This window comes from Zootoca vivipara, chromosome 11 (assembly GCF_963506605.1).
Source record: "Zootoca vivipara chromosome 11, rZooViv1.1, whole genome shotgun sequence".
NCBI classification, from domain to species: Eukaryota; Metazoa; Chordata; class Lepidosauria; order Squamata; family Lacertidae; genus Zootoca; species Zootoca vivipara.
Genome location: NC_083286.1, coordinates 53,735,172 through 53,754,396, shown reverse-complemented (window position 1 = coordinate 53,754,396; position 19,225 = coordinate 53,735,172). Strand labels below are relative to the sequence as shown.

General features: G+C 45.9%; 1 protein-coding gene across 6 annotated transcripts in view; it reads right to left on the bottom strand.

The window, feature by feature from the left end:
- MYO5B (myosin VB) overlaps positions 1 to 19,225 on the bottom strand; it is a 289,538-nt gene that overhangs the window by 15,946 nt on the left and 254,367 nt on the right. For 4 of the 6 annotated variants that reach the window (XM_060280366.1, XM_060280365.1, XM_060280364.1 and 1 more), the window contains 3 exons: positions 18,427 to 18,666; positions 17,538 to 17,638; positions 3,465 to 3,663 (listed from right to left, as the gene is read on the bottom strand). In XM_060280366.1, coding sequence (XP_060136349.1) covers positions 3,465 to 3,663; positions 17,538 to 17,638; positions 18,427 to 18,666 — 540 coding nt within the window. Of the gene's footprint in view, positions 1 to 3,464; positions 3,664 to 12,009; positions 12,088 to 17,537; positions 17,639 to 18,426; positions 18,667 to 19,225 lie in introns of all 6 variants that reach the window. The other 2 variants (XM_060280369.1, XM_060280367.1) reach the window with 2 other exon arrangements.

The following is a 19,225-nucleotide window of genomic DNA, read 5'->3' as shown; positions in this document are numbered from 1 at the left end:
GACAATCAGCGTGTTTTTACATGAGTAGAATGTGTCCTTTTATTTAAAATGCACCCATGGGTTATTTGTGGGGCATAGGAATTCGTTCATTCCCCCCCTTCAAAATATAGTCAGACCCCCCCCCCCAAGGTCTGAGGAACAGTGGACCGCCCCCCTGCTGAAAAAGTTTGCTGACCCCTGTCTTAGACGAATCACAGGCTCTCAGCCCAAACTACCTCACGGGACTTATAGTGAGGATTATATAGGAGAAGCCCAATTTCTAAGCTGAACTGAGTATCGAGAACAGGCACCCCCAAACTGAGGCCCTCCAGATGTTTTGGCCTACAACTCCCATGATCCCTAGCTAACAGGACCAGTGGTCGGGGAAGATGGGAATTGTAGTCCAAAACATCTGGAGGGCCGAAGTTTGGGGGTGCCTGATCTAGAATGAAGGGCGAGGCATACAGATACAACAAATAAAATCACCAGAAAGGTCTAAGGAATTTGATGCCTCCTTCAGGCAGAAAGAAATTGTCTAACTTTTTCTTCTTCTTTTTCTAAAGAGACCCTAAACACACCAGCAGCTTTTTAAAGCTTTTACATTGATTTCTCTTTCAGGGTCCATTTCAGTCTGCACCAGACCAATCAATCATGCGTTGTGAGCTTTTCATATCATAGTAAAGTGAGTAATTTGTCAAGTTGCTCAGGGTGAGGCTGAATTATTTTAAGGAGCCAGTTATCGTGTTCTCTCTTTCCTTGCTGCTCGACTGCCTGCCTGATCTAGCTGTTATCAAAAGCTTGATTCTGTGTAGAAGATGGAGACAGTGTGGTTCAGCAGTTAACCCCCCCCCCCCCAACAAAAAAACCCAGACTATACCATCAGCAATTTGAAGCATTCCTTGCATGTTTGGGCTACAAGAAAGAGGGAGTGGTTTCTTTCAGTGCAGGGTTTAGGATTTTTAAACATCTGCACACGCACGCACAAATTTCCCACGTGACCCTCAAATCTGGAACAGGACCCTAGTGTCAGGGTTAAAGGTAAAGGGACCCCTGACCATTAGGTCCAGTCGTGACCGACTCTGGGGTTGCGCGCTCATCTCGCATTATTGGCCGAGGGAGCCGGCGTATAGCTTCCAGGTCATGTGGCCAGCATGACAAAGCCGCTTCTGGCAAACCAGAGCAGCACATGGAAACGCCGTTTACCTTCCTGCTATAGCGGTTCCTGTTTATCTACTTGCATTTTGACGTGCTTTCGAACTGCTAGGTTGGCAGGAGCTGGGACCAAGCAACGGGAGCTCACCCCGTCACAGGGATTCGAACCGCCGACCTTCTGATCAGCAAGCCCTAGGCTCAGTGGTTTAGCCCACAGCACCACCTGGGTCCCTAGTGTCAGGGTTAGGAGTGCTTTAACCATTTGTCCCCTGCTGTGTTCCCAATACAGATAAGGCCTTCTGTACCTGCATTGGGGAGGGGTGTGTGTCTCCCATGCACTTCAATGGATAATTTTTTATCCTAATACCAATTTAAGGCATGTTCCCACCAATATTAGGATAATTTTTTATCCTAATACCAATTTAAGGCATGTTCCCACCAATATTGACTGAGACTGTGGTGGCAAAGCCCCTCCACCCCCCACGCTAGATTCCTGATCTAGATCAGTTCCCCACTGACAGACTGTCAATTTGTATGAAACATTTCCATGAAGCTAAAGTGACATGTAGTTTGATCCTCAGCTGTGCTAGCCGCGTGTTTGTAGTTTTTGCACAGTGTCTGGAGTTTAGAGATGCCTTATTAAGCATTAGAGATGCTTTACTAATTAAAGCTGTGCGTGCAAAGAACAACTATCCTGGCAAGAAAATGGCAAGTGTTTGTTTGACAGCCCTCGATTGCTGGAGCCTCTGCCAACAGGTTAAGCAATAAGCAGGTCTCTCCATGGCATGCCATAAAACCTTGTTCCCAACATAAATAATTACATTAAGAACAATCAGGGAATTAGTGGTTTATCTGACAAGGCTTCCTCCTACCAATTATTGCTTGTCAATCAGTCAGTCTTTGTTGCCCTCTGCCTAGCCAAAGAAATAACCTAAGGTCACTGATTCCCGACTTCCAGTGGAAGCAAAACACAGTATGTAATAATTTACAATTTGCCACCTCAGTGCTTTTTGCCACAGTTTTTGACGTTCACATTTAAATGATTCTGACACATCTGCTTGAAGGTGATAAAAGTTTTCCTAATAAGATGCCACTGTGGAGTACAAGCGGAAGCAGCAGGCAAACCGATCCTCATAAGCCCTTCACATTATTTCACGCTAGAGGGGCCCCCACTCTACAGACCACAATATCCCCAGGTAAAAAGCCATAGCCCAGTGATAAGAGCATATGCTCTGCATTCAGAAGTCCCGGGCCTAATCTATGGCGTCTCCAATTAAAAGGATCAGGTGATGTGAAACACTTTATGCCTGAAGTTCTGGAAAGTTGATGCCAGTAAAGAGCAGGTAATGCTAGGCCAGGAGTAGCCAATGGCGCTATCCAGATGTTCATAGAATCAGAGTTGGAAGGGACCCTGAGGGTCATCTAGTCCATCCCCCTGCAATGCAGGAATCTCAAGTAAAGCATCCATGACAGATGACCATCCAACCTCTGCTTAGAAATCTCCAAGAAAGGAGTACTGTTGTTGAACCACAACTTCCATCTTTCCTGACCATTGGCTATACTGGCAGGGGCTGATGGGAGTTTGAGTCTCACAATATCAAGATTGCCTATCTATGTGATAGGCTGCATGGATCAGCGTTTTAACACAGCACCTCTGTTTCTCCTGCTATGAAAATCTCTCCCTCTCTAGATGCCACATCAGGGACATACTCTACACCCAATGTTGACCGTGGTGTGGGGAGGGGTGCCACACAACTTGGTTATCCCCGAAATCTTCCTGAAACATCTGCAATGTATCTCTAAATTATAAGGAGCTGCCTTAGGGTTGATAGTCCGTATTGCCCAATGCTGGGTAGAATATCAATCCTTTGCAGCCCTGCTACGGATTCAGACACGTAGCAGTTGCATAGCGACTGTTTTGAATACAACAGAATTTGTTCGCTGCTCATTGTGGGAAGTCTTCTCCTCTGCACACAAAACGGTTTGCATCTGTATAGTGGAAATGAAAGGTCTCACCTACTGGGCTACTATACCCAACCATCTCCCCAGACAGTACAAGATGGAGGGAGGGCTGTTGCACCCATGCCCTTCCTGCAAGAACAGGATACCAGATTAGATAGGCCTTTGGTCTGATCTAGCATCTTATTGAACCCTGCCCTGGAATGTAACTGAAAGGAGACTCGGACATTACAAGAGAGGGCAGCTCCAAAGGCCAGAGGTGTGCAAGCAGCTCTTTCCTTTCCACTGTCTCCAAGACAGGGTCTTTCCTCCCATAGCACAACTGCAGCAATCCACAGCAGGAAGAGCCAGGGATTCTGCCAGTGCAACCATACCAGGTTTTCGCTGGTCAGCCGCATGATTTCTTGCTGGATTCCAAACTCCACTTGGGCTTCTGGCGACAGCTGCAGCGTCTGGAAGAAGACCTCCTGCTGTTTCTCCATCTCTTCTCTCAAGGTCCCCATTTGCTCCTTCAGAGTTTCTACTTCCTCTTCATGCTCTTTCCTCTGATCCTGGAGCTGGGCCTCAAGGAGCCTGCGGTGGGGTGGGGGGAGGTGAAGTGGGGGAAGACAGAGAAATCACAAAATCACTTGACCTCACAAAGCCAAGGTCCGGAAAAAACAAAAAAACCGCACAACAATGAGGGATACGATTAGGATAGCCCAGTCAGCAGAGCACGAGACTCTTAATCTTGTGAGTGTGAGCTCTGCGTTGGGCAAAAGATTCCTGCTTGCAGGGGCTGGACTAGATGGCCCTTGGGGTCCCTTCCAACTCTACAATTCTTGGACTCTATGAACTGCCCAGGGGGGGGGCATGGGTTCTCAGAGACGGAGATGGGCCCCCTTTAAGAGCTGAGGGCAGTTGCTAGGTGACAACACTGCATTCGCTCTGAAGCCACTCTTCTGTAAAATATTTCTGTAAAGCCAGCTGTTGTGAAGAACTACACACAGGGGCGTACCCAGGATCAAAATTAGGGGGGGGCAAGGGGCGGGAGGGGAGGGGCCACAGTGGGAATGTGGGCGGGGCTACGTGGCCTGCGTCCTCCCAGCTCTTCCGAGGAGGCAGCCCCAGGCTCCCGCTCCCGGCGCGAAGCTCCAGAGGCGCGCGGGGAACGCAAGCCTGTGGTTGCCTCCTCCACTTACACTCCCCGCTCCCGCTTAGCGCGCCTCCGTTTACGCTCCCCTCGTGCCTCTGGAGCTTTGCGCTGGGAGCCTGGGGCTGCCACGCTGCGCCCCTTAGCCTTTTGCTTCTAGGGGGGCAATTGCCCCCTCCTGCCCCCCTGCCCACGGCACTGGTCGCCCCTCTGGGCAGCTCGCCCCATCCCCCGGGTGCGCTGTTTCTGCCCCGAGCGCAGACGGCTCAGCCTCCTCCTCCTCTGCTTCCCACCCGGCTCCCCACTGTGCCTCCTGGGCTGGCTCCGCAGCCACTGTCCCTGGCTGAGCTGCCCCTGCAGCTGCTCTGCATAGACATCAAGGCACCCAGCCAGAAAAGTGAGTGTGAGTGCCTCGATCCAGTGAGAAAGTGGGGGGAGGTGGGATCTTGGAAGGGTTGAAGGAGCCTGCAGTGTGTGTGTGTGCATGTGTGCGTGCGTGTGTGCGCGCGCGTGTGTGTGTGCGTTTGCTGCTGCTGACTGACTGTATTTCGAATTGGGGGAGTGTCTGTTTCTCCTGCTGCAGGGGAGAAAACTACAAAGAAGTGACTTCTTGGTGGGGGTGGTCGGGGTGGGGTGGGGAGAACAAGCGAGGATCCCTCTGTCTCTTACGTTTACACCCCACCGCTTTTGCAGCTCGATAGTGGGAGGGGGAGAGGAGAAAGTGCGATGGGTTATGGAAAGGGGAAAGGGGGGAGGGCTGGTCTGTTTCTTTCTGGCTGGGGCCGCGCCCCCCGCTTTTTGCATTGAGATTTCTTCTTTCTTTTTAGCTTGGGGGGGGCAGCTGGCTTCTAGAGTAGGGCAGCTGCCCTAACTTGCCCCGTGGTGGGTACGCCCTTGACTACACACTAAAGAATTTATTGGGCATAGGTTACAAGCTGCAAGGATTGTTATCGTTAGGCATTGGAAGGTTCTTTCCAGTGCTACGCTGTCAAATTGGTATCAAGTGGTACAGGATACAAGGGCTGGTACAGCTGAGGATTGTATGAGGTCAAACTAAGAAAGTTAACTTTACTGTGGTGTGGTCTGACTTTATAATATTTACTAATATTGAAGAGCATGGACAATCCCCATTGCAGGCATACAATAAAGTTTGGTTGACTTCCTTTTCACACAATGTATCTAAAATAGCAAAAAAAAGTTCAAATTTTTATGTAGAAACTTTGTATTTTATTTTCAAATCATCCGCTTTGAGAGAAATGAATAGCAAACTAACCTGTCCGATGGGTATGTTTTGGATATGGTATACACTGAAGAGCTTTTGATTTATTCTTTAAAACAATTACCTAATTTTGTTTTATTTATGGTTCTCTCTCCTCCCCCTTTCCTTCTTTCAGTTACTTTATCCCACAACAATCTTAGGTTGTGTCAGTTTGTTTCATTGAAGTGTATAATGTTTTGACAGCAGCAATATTTTTTCCCCCTTTTCTTTTTATGCGTTTTAAAATATAATAAAGATTAATTAAATCAAATGCAAAAACTCTGAAGCCACTCCAGGAAGTGTAGCAAGAAGGAAGACACACTCTTCCCGGGGGGGGGGGGAGCGCTTCTGAGGGGCTCATGCCACTGTTAATGGTGCAAGCCTTTTAAAATTTATTACATTACATCACATTACATTACATATTTATACCCTGCCTTTTCCCCTGACAGGACTCAAGGCAACTCAAAATTAAGAACTGCTAAAATCATGGAAAAACCAATAATTAAATACCAATTAAACGTTGATAGAATTAAAAAAAATTATACATATAAACAACCTATTAAAACCACACCAATAATTACAATATAGACACCACAGCACCAACCCTTTCATTAAAAACAGCCAGTTCCCCAAAGCCTGCTGGAACAGGAAGGTCTTTGTCTGCCAGCACAAGGAGGACAACAAGGACAAAGCCAGCCTAGTTTCTCTCGGGTGGGAGTTCGAAAGTTGCCGGGAGCAGCAGGGGAGAAGGCCCTTTCCCGCTTCTCCACCAAGCCAGGACTGAGAGAGGTTCCCTGCCCATTCCCTTCTCTGAAGGAGAAAAGCAGTGTGGCCAAAATTGGGGAAGGGGCCAGAGGTAATTGACCTAGGACCCCCCTCAAACCACCAGCATCTCTATCATCAGATAGAGAAGGCTTCCTTCATTTTGTAGAGAGGGGTAGCCCTCATTTGTCTTTCTCAGAGGTAGTGACTGATCGCTGGGGGAAAGCTCATGTGGAGCAAGAATTAACCTCCAGGTAACCAGACATGGGGGACCCAGGTGGCACTGTGGTCTAAACCACAGAGCCTAGGGCTTGCTGATCAGAAGGTCGGCGGTTCGAATCCCTGTGACGGGGTGAGCTCCCGTTGCTTGGTCCCAGCTCCTGCCAACCTAGCAGTTCGAAAGCACATCAAAATGCAAGTAGATAAATAGGAACCGCTACAGCGGGAAGGTAAACGGCGTTTCCATGTGCTGCTCTGGTTCGCCAGATGCGGCTTTGTCATGCTGGCCACATGACCTGGAAGCTATACGCCGGCTCCCTCGGCCAATAATGCGAGATGAGCGCGCAACCCCAGAGTCGGTCACGACTGGACCTAATGGTCAGGGGTCCCTTTACCTTTACCTTTTACCTTTAGGCCACTAAAGTTTGGGACGCAGGTGGCACTGTGGTCTAAACTACAGAGCCTAGGGCTTGCCGATCAGAAGGTCAGCGGTTCGAATCCCCGCGATGGGGTGAGCTCCCATTGTTCGGTCCCAGCTCCTGCCCACCTAGCAGTTCGAAAACATGTCAAAGTGCAAGTAGATAAACAGGTACCGCTGCAGCGGGAATGTAAACAGCGTTTCCGTGCGCTGCTCCGGTTCACCAGAAGCAGCTTAGTCATGCTGGCCACATGACCCGGAAGCTGTCTGCAGACAAATGCCGGCTCTCTCGGCCTATAGAGCGAGATGAGCGTCACAATCCTAGAGTCGTCCGTGATGACCTAATGGTCCGGGGTACCTTTACCTTTAGGCCACAAAAGTGCCAGGTTCAAAGAGACCAAAGCACAATTGCTGAGGACCTTTGGAGGAAGAAACGCCTGTGCTTTTAGAGCATAGTTAAACTATGGAATTTGCTCCCATGAAAGTTGGCGCTGGCCACCGACATGAAAAGGATTCAAAAGAGAATTAGACATATGAATGGAGGATACGGCCATCTGTAGTTACTAGTCAAGATGGCTATGTTCTACCTCCACTGTCAAAGGTGGCACACCTCTGAATACAAGTTGCTTGGAATTGCAGGTGGAGAGAAGAGAGCTTTTGCGCTCAAGTCCAGCTTGCAAGCTTCTTCCCTAGACACCTGGATGGTCACTGTGAGAGCAGGATGCTGGACTAGATGGGTCTCTGGCCTGATCCAGGAGGGTTCTTCTTATGGTTGTTGACCATTATTAGAAACTTAAGTTCTCATTTAAAAACTGCTTTTCCTGGAAAACTGCTGCAAGGGGCGTGGGTGAGTCCCACAATCTCTTCCCTGTAAACAACTGGGCCTGCAAGTTATTTTGCCATGGATCCTGCTTTCTCCACATCTCTGTGGGTCTGCCAGAGTATCAGGGGAGCAGGCTTGAAGGGGCCTGGCTGGGCCCAAGATCCTTCCTGCTACTGACTCCTGCCATATTGATTCCAGAGAATGGTGAACACATTCTGAACTTGGATACATTTTTAACCCAAGAGAACCTGGTCCCTCCACCCTCCGAAAGGTATCACCTTATTTGTCTTGTACCTCAAAATTGTCAAGCTATTATTTTTTCTGAATTGGTCTCTTATTCAGACGATGAGATATGAATTATTTCTGAGGTCTCTTTAAAAGGTCTCCAGGTGAGGCTCAAAACTCCACTAAGTCATTTTGAAAACCTAAACACTACATTTATGAACTGTTGTATCCTGCTGTATCCCTGTATACGAGAAAGTTTGACATGCCTATACGAGAAAGTTTGACATGCCTATATTATTATTATTATTTTTTAAAAAAATGATTTTATTTTAAAATGAAGCAACTTGAATAATGGACGTTAAAAGGGTGAAATAAAACCTACACAGACTGTGCCAAAAGGAAATTAAAATCATGGTTTTCAATAGCAAAGTGGAGGAGAGGCTTTAAATCACAAAAAAATAACCCTCTTCGAAATGAATGCACACTGTGCTGTTCTGCACAAACAATAAATTAAGGAACATGCGGCACTTTCCATACCAGGGGTTGCGTGAAACAATTCTTTGCATTTCTGACTTCTTTTCCACCCACTCCAATGAAAAGTGTGATTCATCCCTGAAAAAGGTTACAGCTCTCCGTATATGCCTGCACTGTTGGGTGTGCTGATAAGGTTAACGTTTGGTAAACTAAATTGACTCTTAAAGGTACCAATTAGGGTCTGCTAAATTGAAACCTCTGCTACTTAAACCCTCCCCCCCCCAAAGCTTTTTCAATAGATTCTAAAAGCAAGGCTGCAAACATTCATCAATCTGCTCTGACAGCCTGACCCAGGCAGGTGGTAGAACCCTAAGGTTTTGAATAGGTTGAACCACTTCACATTGCAAGTGTGTGGGGGTGCCTTCAGAATTCTTCCCCCTGTTTTTAAAGGCTCCCTGTGCTTGTTTTATCAGCACATATACCAGGCACCCCCAAACTGCGGCCCTCCAGATGTTTTGGCCTACAATTCCCATGATCCCTAGCTAACAGGACCAGTGGTCAGGAAAGATGGGAATTGTAGCCCAAAACATCTGGAGGGCCGAAGTTTGGGGATGCCTGAACCTTAAAAAGGCCTCCCCCACAAACAGAAAATCAGAGCAGCCTTCTCTCTGATTTACTAGTTTTCTGCTTGCAGTTAGCTGGAGTCTAAAACGGTACAGTCTACTCCTCGGGACTCTACCTGCAAATGTAGACTCAGCAGTTTCTAGATATGTACTGAGTTTACTAATATAGGATTATGATCAGCAGCAAGGCAACCTGGGACGCTATTCAAGACTCAAGCAGCTTTGGCCCAGGTTCCAAAGGCATCCTCGTAGATGGACCTCTTTTCCCTGGCGAAAAGTCAGCCTGGGTACCAACACGCCAGCCTGCTGCAAGGTGGTTTTGTGTATGTAAGCTACTGTAAACCAAATTCAACCTAAAAATAAAAAATAAAAATCAGCATAACCCTAAATGCTGGTTGGTAGCGGCATGCCAAAAGCTGGATTGGGGCTAAAACAATAGGACACAGTAGTGCAAAGATGTGACATGCTGAGATGTTTGGGACAGAAACCAGCACAGGGTAAGGGATACCAGCAGTTGCAATGCAATTGAATTACTGCATGCATAAAGCTCTTTGTGCCTGCCTTTGTCAAGATTTATGCAAAAGATATCTCTGCACAAGGCATGCTATAACTGCTAGGTTGTCAGTGCCAGATTATGGGCTCTACTTTGAGAAAGGACATACGGGAGATATAATAATAATAATAATAATAATAATAATAATAATAATAATAATAATAATAATAATAATATATTATTTATACCCCGCCCATCTGGCTGGGTTTCCCCAGCCACTCTGGGCGGCTTCGAACAGAAAAATAAAATAAAATAATCTATTAAACATTAAAAGCCTCCCTAAACAGGGCTGCCTTCAGATGTCTTCTAAAAATCTGGTAGTTGTTTTTCTCTTTGACATCTGATGGGAGGGCGTTCCACAGGGCGGGCGCCACTACCGAGAAGGCCCTCTGCCTGGTTCCCTGTAACTTGGCTTCTCGCAACAAGGGAACTGCCAGAAGGCCCTCGGTGCTGGACCTCAGTGTCCGGGCAGAATGATGGAGGTGGAGACGCTCCTTCAGGTATACTGGACTGAGGCCAATTAAGGCTTTAAAGGTCAGCACCAACACTTTGAACTGTGCTCGGAAACGTACTGGGAGCCAATCTTTCAAGACCGGTGTTACGTGGTCTTGGCGGCCGCTCCCAGTCACCAGTCTAGCTGCCGCATTCTGGATTAGTTGTCGTTTCCGGGTCACCTTCAAAGGTAGCCCCACGTAGAGTGCATTGCAGTAGTCCAAGCGGGAGATAACTAGAGCATGCACCACTCTGGCGAGACAGTCTGCTTAAGGTCCACAAAATCCTGAATTGGCCCTCCTGTTCATATCCAGACTGTGTGTGCATTTCCACATACACACACAAAGGCAGCACCTGCCTTCTAAGAATCTCAGCTCTAGATTTAAATACAAGAGCAGTTTTTTTTTTAAGACCTCGTAGATGTGTGAGAGGAAAAGGCTTAGAACAGGCATCCCCAAACTTCGGCCCTCCAGATGTTTTGGACTACAATTCCCATCATCCCTGACCATTGGTCCTGTTAGCTAGGGATCATGGGAGTTGTAGGCCAAAACATCTGGAGGGCCGCAGTTTGGGGATGCCTGGCTTAGAAGCACTTTCATGCCCTTGATTTGTCCTCTTTTCTCCTCAGCCATGCTGTTCCTTACCAAAAATAAAAAATACCCCCCACTCCCAAGTAATAATGGAAATGGAATAAACTGAAAATGTAAGATACTTAGAAAATTGATCAGAGGCTTCTGCATCTACTGCTCGCTAGTGTGTGAAATAACATCTGTACAACTGGAACAAGTGACAAGGTGTCTCGGGAAAATATGAAGATACATGGCTGAAATCATTCTTTCATTTCACTACCATATCAAATTGATGATAGAGTACTGTATAGAAATTGAAATAGTGACTATCTGTATTAGTCACACACAATGATATACTGTAATATGCATGCATGCTGAAGGATGCACATCATTTTATGCCTGGAAGAAATGTTTTGCATAAATATCCAAGGACTAAGCTACTGTATGCAAATATCCTTAATTACCATTATTTATTCTAGAAGTAGAACTATCTTAGCCACTTTAACAAAACACACACACACTCCTCAGGAGGAGGAGGAGGAAGAGGAGTTTGGATTTGATATCCCGCTTTATCACTACCCGAAGGAATCTCAAAGCGTCTAACATTCTCCTTTCCCTTCCTCTCCCTCAATAAACACTCTGTGAGATGAGTGGGGCTGAGAGACTTCAGAGAAGTGTGATGATGATGATGATGATGATGATGATGATTATTATTATTATTATTATTATTATTATTAGGCCAAGGTCACCCAGCAGCTGCATGTGGAGGAGCGGAGACGCGAGCCCGGTTCCCCAGATTACGAGTCTCCCGCTCTTAACCACTACACCACACTGGCTCTCAGATCTGGGGCTGGTGACCATTTCCACTCTAGAAAACTCAAAACTAACTTAGCTGGCCAGCCAGCACCCAGAAGTTGCCAACATGGATGCCAGTGTGTCCACCATTATTTGTTGATGAGTGATAGTTGATGTTATCAATCAATCAGCCCAGCTTGTCTCTGTCCCCCTCACACACAGATCTGGCTCCAGCCACTACCCAAGTGGCAAAGCTGGATCTGGCATCAAAACAGCTCCAAAGGATCAAAGATACATCCAATTTTCAGCAAAAAAGGAAAAAAAGATATATATATAAAATATAGAATCTAAAATGTAAATTACACAACACAGCAGAAATGTCTTGCGATATCTTTGATCTTTTTTTTCTCAATAAAGTTGATTAAAAAAAACCAGCTCCAGAGGAATCCAGTTTGGGGTCTTTGTAAATTATGTCCGTTTCCAGTTCCACATGAAAGTGAGGGGAAGGAAAAACACCGGAAAGAGACAGTAGGGAAAGGTCCGAAAGGAGAAGGAAAAGATGTAAAAGTATTTGACCTGGCAACTTGCTTTAGACCCTGATAGGCCAAGCCGAGTTCTCCATCTTCATTCAGATACCCCCAGTCCTCAGTCTTGCTAGAAAGAAAGGACAGAGGAAAGGGAAACAGAAGTGGACAGGAAAGAAAGATAAAAGAAGTGTCAGCTGCAAGAGATGGGAAGAATAAGGAGGCCTCAGCTGCATTCAGGCAGAGAAGCCCTGTGCCAACATTACAACCCACACATTGTAGTGGGCAAGGTGGGGGGAGAAAAATCATGACCACACCTGCTGTTTCTGCACCCTCAGCATAAGTTATGCACCTCTATGAGAAAAAGCACCATTACATTAAGGTGATAATGCTGTGAACCACCCATCCCACATGTTACAACTTTGACAGTCTTGTTAAGAACAGTCTTCTGGCTTCTTACCCTCAAAACCCACCCAAGATATTCTCTCTCTCTCTCTCTCTCTCTCTCTCTCTCTCTCTCTCTCTCTCTCTCACACACACACACACACACACACACACACACCTCCTTCAATGGCCCACATTAATAGGAGAATGTTGACAACTGGGAGATCACATCTGCCACTACGTCAAACCTGAACTGGATTTCACATAAAGAAGTGTATAGAAGAGCATTTTTCAGTTGCTAAACAAATGCAGAGACATATGCTACTTTGGCAAACCTTGATTATACTGAGAATATAGCAAATGACTGTGTCCGAGTCTATAAAGGGCCCAAATTTTAGTGCTAGGGTCCTTAAAAACTGCCCAGCTGGTTTGAGTGTAGCACCTGCAGTCACATTTTCTTATTCCAGCTGTGGCTTAAGAATGATGGATCAAGCAAGGACCAGCCATGGTCCCTTTGGCACAGCATCATCAGCAACATCATCTGCTTAGCAACGGAACACTTGCCCATTAATGTGCAACGACTTGCAGTGCTCTCAACTACCACAATATTCAGATATTACAAAAGGAAGAAGAGCAATTAACTGAAGAGTTGGGTCTCGCTGCCACATTAGGGGCACCATGGGAGGCGCACTCCTTCGCTCCGCGAGAAAGATGGGTTGCCTCACTGCCCTGAAATAAAGCAACCAAGATGCTCAAAAACAATTCCAGCTTTGCGATTCTGGCACCCTCCCACATTTTATACTGCGAGTGTTAATGCTACAGCTCAAATCAGGAGCAGACTCAAACTGACATCTCCCCCCAAGCAATGTCAATGGTTCCACCAAAGAGAAAATTATGGGGGAAAATATGTCATGGAACATGTAGAGGCATGTCCTATTGTCACCAATTTTGTTACCCAGTTCCTGGGACAGTCACAGTAGGTGCATTTGGGCTGCCAGCATAAAAACTGGAACAATCCCTTTGCTGGCTATGCAGGTCATAGAATCATAGAGTTGGAAGAGACCACAAGGGCCATCCAGTCCAACCCCCTGCCAAGCAGGAAACACCATCAAAGCATTCTTGACATATGGCTGTCAAGCCTCTGCTTAAAGACCTCCAAAGAAGGAGACTCCACCACACTCCTTGGGAGCAAATTCCACTGCCAAACAGCTCTTACTGTCAGGAAGTTCTTCCTAATGTTTAGGTGGAATCTTCTTTCTTGTAGTTTGAATCCATTGCTCCGTGTCCGCTTCTCTGGAGCAGCAGAAAACAACCTTTCTCCCTCTTCTACATGACATCCTTTTTATATATTTGAACATGGTTATCATATCACCCCTTAACCTTCTCTTCTCCAGGCTAAATTGAATCACTGAATTGTAGAGTAGGAAGGGACCATGAGGGTCACCTAGTCCAACCACCAGCAATGCAGGAGTCTTTTGCCCAACATGAGGCTCAAACCCACAGCCATGAGATGAAGCGTCTCATGCTCTACTGACTGAGCTATCCCCCTACCCCTAATTTGGCACACACCTGACATTTGTAGAAGGTCCCCCCTCCAGCCAAATTCCTGGATTATTGTGGAATGAAACTAATTCAAGGACATGCCATTAGCCTTGAATATAAAGTCTGGTAAATGACAAGCCCATGGCATTTATAACTCCTGAATCTCCATTTGCAAATGGAAAGCAGTTAGGGCTTGCATCCATCAAGGAAGCAAACCCCTGTGGAGGCATCTCTCTTGAGTCTATGCTTTTAAATTGATATTGTCCTGCTGTTTATGAGCTGATCTGACAGAAAGGAAACATTCACAGAGTAGATCTACAGAGTGGAAACATGCAGATTGTGGAAGAAAAAGCTGCCGAAGGACCGTAGTCAACATGCAAAATTATTTTGGGGCAGGGGTAGCCAATGTAGTGCTGGTAAACTCCCAACTCCCATGAACCCCAGTCACCACGGCCAAAGATGATGGATGGAGTTGCAGTCCGACAACACCTGGAAGGGCTCCAGGTTGGCTTTCCGTGTTTTAAAGAGTCTGTTGCAAAACAGACCACAAGCTTATTAGATGCACCAGCGACAAGAGTTCAGGACAGAGAGCCAAATGGCAGTGATTGTCAAATGGACTCGAACTCAAGCAACTTGGCCAGTTGCCAAGGGCCCCCAGTATGGATCCCACTCTGAGTTACACTTTCTAAAAGAGTGGTTTGGTAGCCTTCTGTAGTCAGTAGCTGGTGAAGAAGCATCTGGTGGGTTTTGACTAAACAGCAGGAAGAACTTTCTGACAGTAAGAGCTGTTTGACAGTGGAATGGACTCCCTCGGGAGGTGGTGGATTCTCCTTCACTGGAGGTTTTTAGGAAGAGGTTGGATGGCCATCTGCCATGGATGCTTTAGTTGAGATTCCTGCATTGCAGGGGGTTGGACTAGAGGACCTTTGGTGTCCCTTCCAACTCTACAATTCGATGATTCCCAGCAACAGCTTCTCTGTACACCTCTCTGCAAAATCGGATTCGGGAAGCCATCGTTTTCTTTTAATTTTTTTTAAAGAACGGTTTAATTGAACAACATAAAATAAAAAGTGAAAACAAAGAAAAGGTATACTATATCATGGGATGAGTTCCTTTGCTTCCACAACATTTACAAACCCAGATGACAGCTTAAGTTTGTAGAAGGTAGGAATGTGATGGGATCTGGGGAATACTATGAACATGGAGCTATCTAATTACAGTCAAATAAGTACTTAGATTGCTTGCAGCAATTTTATGAATGTTCCAGCTTATCTATCCAGTCTCCCCCTCCCCATCTATTATCTCCCTCTTTTCATTTTAGCGTGCTTTCATGGATAAAGGGATGGGAGGATACTCATGGGAGTGATGTAAATCTATCTCCCTCTTTTCTGTTATTGTAAAAGGAAGACACAAATTCAGGGTATTAAGCTCACACTGCAGGAAACCTGTAATCAAAGAGGAATCATGGCTGAGAGTTAAGATACAAATTTAGCAGCTAATGTGGGTGATGGGCTGCCAAGGACGCAAGATGTGTATATATTAGCTCGTTTTACCATTATAAAGCTGGTGGTTTGCTTTTCTTTAACACTTTTTCCAGCCTCAGGGGAAACAGCTTGGCAGCCCTCCTATTAAGCATCTCCCCCCTGCATGGTCTATGAATTATTACTTGGATGTAAGTAGTGCTTATAACTCTCCTGTACTGCTACAAAAGCTATATTCCACTGTAGCTTTGACACAGAAGGCGTTCCAACCACTCTGCGACTTAACATTGAACTAGTTAAGTCTCGAGCCAGGAACACCATATCCTCATGTTGGATTTGAATGGTACCTTTTTCTGTATAAGCAAACTCAGCATTGATGTGACTGGTGTCAGGAAAAGGCCACAGGCTCAGTGGCAGAGCATCAATACAGTGGTACCTCGGTTTACAAATGAACGCCTCCGTTTACGAACGCCGCGGACCCGGAAGTGTTTACATCCGGGTTCCGCGCCGTCGGATGCGCAGATGCGATCTGCGCAGCATGCGCGTGCGCAGAAGCATGCCTTCAGGGAGTGAATGCCTCCGTTTACGAACGCCTCAGTGGAACGGATCGCGTTCGTAAACCGAGGTTCCACTGTACTGGGAATCACCAGGCAGGGCTGGGAGAGAACCAAGTCTAAAATCCTGCAGCACTGCTTAAAGTCAGTGTGCACAATACTGAGCTAGGTGGACCAGTATAAGGCATCTTCCTAATAACAATAATAATTTTATTATTTGCACCCAGCCCATCTGACTGGGTTGCCCCAGCTACTCTGCGCAGCTTCCCGCATATGCAAAAACATCAAACATTAAAAACTGTCCCAATACAGATGTCTTCTAAAGGTTTTATAGTTACTTGTCTTCTTGACATCTGATGGGAGGGTGTTCCACATAGCAGGCACAACTACCAAGAAGGCCCTCTGCCTGGTTCCCTGTAACTTCGCTTCTCACAGCGAGGGAACCAGCAGAAGGCCCTCTGAGGAGGAAGGCCCTTGGAGCTAGATCTCAGTGGCCAGGCTGAGTTTGCGACCTTTTAACTGTTGTACGTTATCCTGAGTAATGTGTATGCATTAGAAGGGAGGCACATACATGTCTGGAGGGGAAGGACACCCAACTGGCGTTTTAAAAGCTCTTATCTGTCTATCTACCCATCCACATAAAAAGGAAGTAACTTTGGAGGTAAGAAAACAGTAGACAATGCAAGGAGATCAAGGATGTAAGAAATGGTGTCCTGTTTGCAACATATTTCTTTCTTCTCCCCAAACAGAAAAGAAAAAGCCGAGGTTTGTTCTTTCAAACTAATTCACACGACCAACTTGGCATGCTGAAGAAGCAGTCCGAGTAGTCCAGTGCTACAACTTGACGTGCAAAGTGGTCAACTCATTATGTATCTAATTTGCAATGGAAGCATCATCACTGCACATCTAGTGAAGGAGGGCTTAAGGAGCCTTCCTCATTATTGGGTCCTTAGACGTTGTCGGGGCTACAGTCCACATCTCCCCCTGCTAGGGATAGTGGGAGCTGTAATGTAAAAAATACCTGAGGACACAGTTTTGACTTGCAATCACTATGTGTGCAAGAAGGGTCACACAACTGCTTTACCATGGGGCCTAATTCTGTACTTCCACCCCCCTCCCAAGTTCATTTCTCAGTACAACTCACCTGGCCGTGCAAATTGGCCCCAGATCTTCAACTGTTAAAGCCAAGTTTAGGAAAAAAAAAATTCTTCAGAGCCTTTCTAGGAGCTATGCAATGATTTTTTTAAAAAAATACAACAACAACAACCCTCCTGCTTTTTGAGCCTATCTCAGATACTGTTGAAATGTTTCTGAGTTGTTCTCCACAACATATGAGGTTTAGAAATTTATTTTTGGAAAAGGGAAGCCAAGATGCTCAGGATACCAATGCTGATATCCCATGAAACAGCAGATTCTGTGCTTGTGTGAAAAGGCCACAAACAAGAAGGATACACACTGAACAGTTTGTAGTTTGATGCTTCTGTAAGAAGAAGTAATCCATTTTTTGTTTATGATTGCACCCTGCATCTGATGACCCCCCCCCCCAGTTACTTAGAAATGAACAGAGGATCAAGATTCGTGTTGACCAATAGTAATGGATAAACAAAAGACAGGCTTACCGGTTTGTCTGACACACTCCATGATAGGCCTCTATGGCATCTTCTGGATCCACATGCTTGTCACTATTGGGCCAGCTGGTTTGCATGTTGCTGTTTGACTCCTTAAAAAAAAAAAACCTACCATGAAATATTTCCTCCCAGTCAATCATTTCCATTTCCCTCCCCACATGCTCTGCTAATTCTACATTGGTCACACATGCAGCATTTTTGACATGCAAAAGGTTTCACAATCATTATTATTACATTTGCGACAAGGTACATTCAATGTCCGAAGGCAGTCGGAAAGTGAACAGGAAGGGCCCAGTGGAATGCGGCCTAAAGAGAAGTTAAGAGGAAAGACGGAGGGCAGATTTTCAACACAAACCTATTTCGGTTTTATTCTGGTACAGCCCACAAGGCTTCCTCCAAAGAAACCTGGGAGTTGTAGTTTAGTGAGAACACCAAGAATTATCTTTTAAGATTCCTCTAGCTCACCTCACGAAAATATGATTCCCTGGGGAAAATGAATGGTTCCTACACCAATTGAATATGAAGAATGGAAATTGGTGGCTGAGCCATCCTAGAACTGAGAAACCAGAACTGAAAAGAGGAAATTCATATTTCGTAAAATGGACCAGGACGACGACAGGGGACTGGTCACTCACATTTGCCCAGACCCTTCTTCTGAACAATTTGTCTTTGAGATATCAGTTCAGTCAATGTAGACAGACAGCAAGGCAACTTGGAACAATTTGTTTCGAAACAATCCTCCTGACAGTCTTTGGTTTTGGACTTGCCGTAAACCACTGTGCCCGACCATTGAGATACAGTGATAGTTGGCAACACGGCGAAAAGAACACACACACACAAACGCACACAAATGGAAGGACCTGATTTTCTTCTCCATTACCATATTTCTGCCTGCATCTTTTTGCTGGGCTGCCTTTATAATCTGTGTCCTTAGAATAAGCACTTCTTCCTTCCGCACTTCCAGCTCTTCATTAGCAGACTTGAGCTGATTCAGGAGGAGGCTGTAACTGTCGTGGAGATCGTTGGAAGAGTTGTTCTGGGCCACCCGATCCACTATAGCTTTCCTCAGCTCGTTAAGGTCATTTTTCAGTTTCTTGTTCTCAGATTCTAACTCTTGCCTCTATTGAAAATGACATTTGAAAAGTCACTCCCACTTAATCATTTCTATAACTTGCTGCTCTTGTTTTTCTAATTCCTTTGGAGCAGCGGATGTTAACAAAAAACACAACGGGATGATCAGCCAGACTCAGCGAGTTTAACTGCGCAATGAACACAACTGCATGCACTTCTTACCTATTAACAGGGCCAGTCCTACCATTAGGCAGACTGAGGCGGCCGCTTCAGGCAGCAGATTTGGGGTGTCATGAAAGAGCAGCCAATTGTTAAAGTTATTTAATTTGCTGCATTTGTAATTTTACTGCCATTGTGGGAGAGAGGTACTGGTGGGGTTTTGTGCTTCAGGTGTAAAAAAAAACTTGGTTGGCCTTTTGCTGCCATTTGCTGCTCTGCGTCAGGCGACAAAATGTCTTGGACTGGCTCTGGCTACTTAATCTTCCTCAGATTGTACCAGCATGTAAAAAGGCGCGGAAAACCTGTAAACCATTTCAAAATCAAGGTACAAAGAAACCATCTCCCACAGAATGCATAAGCAAAATCTTCTCAAGAGAGGTCAGAGGGGC